This window comes from Nanorana parkeri, unplaced genomic scaffold, assembly GCF_000935625.1.
Source record: "Nanorana parkeri isolate BGI_ZX_2015 unplaced genomic scaffold, ASM93562v1 scaffold11, whole genome shotgun sequence".
NCBI lineage: Eukaryota > Metazoa > Chordata > Amphibia > Anura > Dicroglossidae > Nanorana > Nanorana parkeri.
Window position 1 is genome coordinate 2,257,938 of NW_017306279.1, and position 6,782 is coordinate 2,264,719.

Genomic DNA, 6,782 nt, shown 5'->3' on the forward strand with positions numbered 1-6,782 from the left:
GGAACCTGCTCTTATGTTCTGCATTGACAAAGAACATATTTGCTTTAAATACAGTCGCACTTCAGATTGGCTAAGGGCTGCACCTGGGCTGAAAAATGTCATTGCTTTAATAGATGGGAAAGTGGAATGTGGCATAATGACAGCCTGCAGCATTTGTCTATGAGTGTGCATCGACTCTTCATCTCCTTTCCTGACATATACTGTGCCATTTATTTCATACAATCTTTCAGCCTCCATGAAAGTCCCCCAAACTAATTACAATTGATTGAATATGGATCAGGAACCTTATCAGGTGAAAGAAGAAATTACCCACTGACAGACTGAGAGGTCAATATGGAGCAGTTGACATCTTTCAGCATTCAGAAGATGTTTGGGGCTCAGCGGCAGAAAATTAGCAGATGGCAGACCTCCTCCAGAACTCTACTGGATATGAATACAAACATTGCGTATCATTGGGGGCTTTACATTGCAAATTATCTTCGAGATTATTAATCATTACGAAGGAACAAATCTTCAATGATTATTGTTACGTGTCGATCTCACACTGAAATGTGTAATATAAACTGAACATTTGTTGAGGAAATAGTGCATCTGTACTTATGTATTGGAAGCCTCTTTTATGATGGCGCTGAAAACGTTAATTCCCCCACTTATTGCATCTTACCTTCTATCGCAAGCATGGCTCGCAACTCTCTATTCAGTAGCTCAAATCGTCTCTCTAGGTCATGTTCTTTTTCCCTATAGGCGAGTTGAGTGAGAAGAAAAAACACTAAGTTCATCAATATGTTAATTACTAAATCATTAAACACTTAAAGGGACCTTTAGTGAACATTGATTTAGTGAACTCATAACTGACTTTTCTCTAATGCATTAAGCCACTTCACACAAATGATACACAAACCAAGAGGAGCTTCTTTGTTTGACTACACTAAATATAGCTTCATTATAGAACCATTGCATGCTAACTACCATATTACATAAACATTTTCAATAAACCTTTGGCGGTGAACTAATACAGCAGAGCATGTTCACTTGGCAAAGTGCATTTTGGCTTAGCTTAGTGAATAAGTTAAAAATTCACTTTAGAAAGAATACCCAATCATGTGCAAGAAAAAGAAAAACAGGATTTTGGCTTGCATATGATTGGATGACCGTGGTCAGCATAGCTTCACCTAATTCACTAAGCTAAGAAAATGTTCGCTTTTCAAAGTGAATTTTAACTTTGTTAATGTGGTGAAGCTATGAAGACTTTATTCTTCCAGTCGTATTCATTCAAAAATAGTTTTTTTTTTAAATTTCCCATCCACGCGATTGGCCAATAAAATGAACACAGCTTCAACTTATTCATTCACCTTGCAAAATAAACATGCTGCAATTCTTTGGTAAATCAACCTCACTGAGTGTCAGAATTTTAGGGCACACAAAATCCAGAAACCACACATATATGGTATTTGCAGAGTATATCCTTATATTGAGAGTACTGATATAGAAAAAAATAACATATTTGGAGACGTATGTCACATGACTTGTGTAAAGGTTTTCCATGATGCAATTGTCCATGGTGTGCCTCAGGGTTCTGTGCTGGGTCCCATATTGTTCAACTTATTTATTAATGACATCGGGGAGGGTGTTAACAGCGATATTGCCGTGTTTGCGGATGACACCAAAATAGGGAGGGTAATAGACACGGACTTAGAAACTATAACATTACAGGAGGACCTGGATAAAATAGGGGAGTGGGCATTAATGTGGCAGATGAGGTTTAATGTCGATAAATGCAAAGTAATGCACTTTGGAATTAAAAATAAACAAATGGGTTATACAATTATGGGTTTGCCGCTGGGGAAGTCAGAAATGGAGAAGGATTTGGGGGTCATTGTAGACCACAAACTGAAAGGTAGTTTGCAGTGCCAGGCTGCTGTAAACAAAGCTAGCAGGGTCTTGTCCTGTATTAAAAAGGGGATGTATTGCAGGGACAAGTCTATAATTTTGCCACTTTATAGATCATTGGTTCGACCTCATCTGGAGTACGCGGTCCAGTTCTGGTCACCAGTACTAAGAAAAGATGTCCTTGAGTTGGAAAAAGTCCAGCGAAGGGCAACCAAACTAATTAGGGGTATGGAGGACCAGAGCTACGAGACGAGGCTACTAAATTTAAACATGTTCACATTGGAGGTGAGGAGATTGAGGGGGGATATGATTTCTATGTACAAAATGTTTAATGGTGGTAGCAACATTAGCGATAAACTGTTTAAAATTAACTCCGTTACAAAAACTAGAGGCCATCACCTAAAATTGATGGAAAAAAAATTCCAGCACAAGGGGCGAAGGGGGTTCTTCACAGTAAGATCAGTTAGGGTCTGGAACTCACTGCCACAGGCGGTGATTTCAGCAAATAATGTGGAATTGTTCAAGAAACTTTTGGACGATTTCTTAAGGGACCGTAATATACAGGGGTACGGGTACTCCTAGAATGAGATCCTAATAGGTTGGACTTGATGGACTAATGTCTTTATTCAACCTCAAATACTATGCAACTATGTAACTATGTAATTTATAACCATCAATGAAGGCAAACCATTTTTGAGAGTGACAGAAAGATGACACAAAGAGTGCTTAGGGAAGGGATGGATGAACTTTGTTTCTTGAATAGATGTGGAACTTTTTCTTCACTGACATTTGTTAAGTGACGTGTCTACACGTAAGTGAATATTCGCACACTGGTCAGTTGAGGGGCCGTGAATCACAACCCTTTTCAGTGCTTGCTTTTTTTCTCTTCCTGCTGCTGCAAATGCCAATTAAAAAAGGGGGGAAACCAGGAGTATTGCAAACCCCCTGCACCAATCTATGTTTGTTCTATGAATCATGATCTGTAATGATCTTATAGGTCAGCCTGGTGGCAATGACAATTATTAAAGTATAGGACAGTGATGTAATGAGTCTATATAAGCATGAAAGTCCTCTGTGACCTCTCTACTATCATTGTTTCTTTTTTTTTTTACAGCTTAGGGTATTGATCTACCTATTGAGCCCTCTCCACATATACATACATTTATGTACAATACAACGTAAATAATCTTCAATTATTTCTCCAGATTGTGTTTTTGCCTGCTGTTAATCCCTCCTTCGGGGGTCAACAACCTCACGTTTCCCTAACATGTCCTGACTTAACTAGCCGGAAAGTTACTAAGTCACCAGTGGTTATTAGTTGCTTGTTATAATCCAGCTCCTGAGTGTCTAACCGAACAGGAAATAACCAGTAACAATGAAAGGTGGAACTGATGTTGCTGGAGCGAGTTTTAGTCTCTTAGAGTTACACCGGTAGAGTGACGGGTGCAGTCTCAGAATCTTCAACCTATTTACGCTTACTGGTGTCACTCAAAGTATAAACTCAAAGGGCAAAACAGCGTCTGTCTGGCGCCAACATCACTGGAGGGCAGAAAGCCTCGCAGGTAGACATCAGTTATGCCGGGGTGCTGAAACTGTTCTGCATATATGATAAGCTGCATTGTCACATCAAAGACATGAACGATATACTTACAGGAGGGAAAGCTGGTTCATTCTCCGAATCAGGGCATTTTTCTTGTTCACAAGCATGAACCATTCCTGCATCAACGTCTCCTCTTCTTCAGTGTACAAACCTGAAATGATTCATAACAATGTAAGTAACCTTTACCCTTCGGCCTGCAAAGTTTGCATGTTTTAAAGTGCACCTATACTCTACTAGTTAGTAGTAAGCACAATACTGCGATAGAGGAAGGGGGAAACTCTTTACCTGCTTTCTCAGTGGTGCAGGTTATGAAGGTTGAGTTTAGGGTCTACTTTAGTCCTATGAGCCTACATGTGGTTTACCATGGCAAATTTAGCTTGTATTTAACTAGTTTCCCTCTAGTGACACCAAACCTATTAAGCTTCTGCGTCAGTAAAGACACTGCTACAGAACTAGTACATGGGCTTTATGTCAGGGAATTTCTCCTTTCATCAGAGTCTTCTAACAAGAGTGTTTGTTTAACATCACTTTGCTAATATTACATTAAAATATTAGCAAAATGTATTGTCTGTTTTCTTACCTTCCTGGGACTTTGCAGCACATAGTCTACTCCAAAAGGGTAAGTGAAGAATAAATTAATGAACAGCAATTTAGTCACACTGTTCAGGTCTGAATAGCTAATGAGATAAAATTCACCAAGCACCAACATTGAAAGTTTTAAGTGCCTGCTCTGGGTCTCATTGATAAAAAAAAATGCATGAAAGAAGAACTGTCTATGTGAAATTTTCATGCTAATGCTTTACCCTTGCTTTAAATTTACAGAGAAGAAGGGATCGGGAGTCAGTTAGAATTCAATATAATTTGGTCAAAGTGATAACACTGACTTCCTGTTCATTAAACCTATTGGAACAGAACTTCAGACAGCTAATGGGGCGGACTCTTTAGCTAAAATGGCAGATGCAAACACAAAGCTTCCAGCTTGGCTACATTTCTAATATTTCATACAGCTATGATACTCATTACCTGCATTTGTACAGCTGCATTTGTAACTCAATTACATAAACATGTATTTTAGCATCACAGACACTTTAAGAATAGGTGTGGTAAAATAAATATGAACTGTTGTTGCTGTACATTGCTCGTCATAACTGCAAGACACTGACAGCAGCTCTAAATAGTCATTTCTATCCAGCGCATGCACCCTGCCGGCCCCTACGTCACTACAGAACATGGTATAGAAGTAGAGATCAGCGGGAGGCACCTGAGTGCATGATTGGGCCGTCATGTGTTCGACACACCCAGAACTATCAGATAGCAGCAACAGCCGGTGATCTGCAGTACTGCAAAGTTTTACGACAATGCCCTTCAATAGGCATTTATCTTCACCCTGATTTGTGTTGTACTATTGAGTTGTTAGGGATAGGGTTGCTCGAAGTTAACCTGACAGCTAAAAGGAGACAAAAGATGCTTTTAGTATCAAAATCAACCTCGATGCCTAACTGCAACTCCATAAAACTTTTGAATCAATAAACAGGGGAACACTTGGGGAGGACGGATGTGGCAGAGTTTCATCTTGAGATCAGGAAGCTGAGCCATGCACCATAGTCAGCACTTCAGCAGCCTCTAGAAGATGAAACAAGGTTGCCTGCTTTTAACTGTTAGGTCACTTTTAATACTTTTTGTCATTTTCAGCTATATGTGCGTTAATATGTACACTTGTTTAATTTGAGTACGTTCCAGCAAAGAACAGAGAGTGTTCAGACACCCCCAAGTCCAATTCTCATCACTGGAACACAAAAAGTAACCCAAGCCAGCTGACTGACTTCCCTTGAAAATGGGTGAATCAAGCAGGGTGTCATATGATACTACAGACACAGACTGTCATCTAGACTTGGCAAAGTCAGCTGGAAAAGCAGGGGACCACCTTCTACAGGCATCATTAGTTCAGCCCTTCTATATATATATAAAGCTACATATCTGAAGGCTTATAGAGCACAGAGCAAATAGATAAGCTTAATATACTTGAAGAAGGATCCCGAAACAAAAGGTAAACATAGCTGCTAACACAGAAAAACCTGGAGTGCAAACAACTAAATAGGAGATGCTACCAGGAGAGGTGGAGGATACGAGATTCTGTAGGGCACTTAATTTATATGTTCAGTGTTGTAGACACAATCCTTTGTATACAGATATCCAGACAATTTTCCTCTGCAGCGTTTTATCTGCATCATCAGAGCCAGCGTATGTGCAGCCTATAAATATAAAGCAATACCGCTCTCTTGCTTTACTCCCTCAGTATTCCAAAGCTGGGGGGAAAGGCATGAAATCCTGCCTGATAATGTTTTGTCAATAACTAATAACAGATAAGAAAAAGGCTCTCAATACTAGACAAACAGATGGCTTCCCCGGACAATACTTGATTTAACAAGCTATTTGCTATATACTTAGGCTCTGGGGTTAATCAAAATGTATAATCTGTCATCTATGAAAATGTTCTTCAGTAAAACCCCAGATGAAGGATGGCGGACTTAATGAATGTTAAAACACCCGGTCAGATCTCTTTGTAAATATGGGATAAATCTGAAATGACTGGACTAAAGCGTGTCACTGGTGTTTATTTAAGACTCCAAAAAATGTGGACTTATGGCCGGAGTAAATATAGGCTAAAAGAAGGATGAAAATAACATGGGGGATCAGTAGGGATTTTTTGGATGACATAACATGTTAACACAAGCAGTCCTTCCTTTCCTGACACTAACAAATACTTATTGCTTCCATATCATCATGATATCCAATATGACTTGCCTTATGCCAGTGCTGCCAGAATAAATCCTTATGCATAATAAAGTAAAGCCCCTAATTCTCAGCATGTCAGAGATGGGGAGGGTACAGAAACAGAGACAGCATGACTCTCACCCCAAAAAAACTTAAAGCAGGGCTGGCACAGCAACAATTAATTCCAATCACTATCCAAATCTCGCCGACTTATCCTCCACAACATTTCCACAATTTGCACCATAACAAATGACACTACAAAGCTTCTAATTCACGCTCTTATAACCTCTCGCCTCGAATATTGCAACTCCCTCCTTGTTGCCCTACCACTACACAGGCTATCCCCCTTCAGTCTATCATGAGTGCTGCCAGACTCATCCACCTTACCAACCACTGAGCGTTCCCTACCCCTCTCTGTCAGTCTCTCCACTGGCTTCCCCCTGCCCAATGAATAAAATTCAAAACACTAACAACAACATACAAAGCCACCTTCGGTTCGGTTAACTACGACTCTTTG

The 6,782-nt window shown here is 39.8% G+C and overlaps 1 protein-coding gene across 1 annotated transcript in view; it reads right to left on the reverse strand.

Annotated features, from left to right (window-relative positions):
* Window positions 1-6,782, reverse strand: part of EHBP1 (EH domain binding protein 1) — a 362,056-nt gene that overhangs the window by 28,172 nt on the left and 327,102 nt on the right. The window contains 2 exon segments of the mRNA XM_018555921.1: window positions 665-738; window positions 3,542-3,641. Of these exon segments, the coding sequence (XP_018411423.1) occupies window positions 665-738; window positions 3,542-3,641 (174 nt within the window).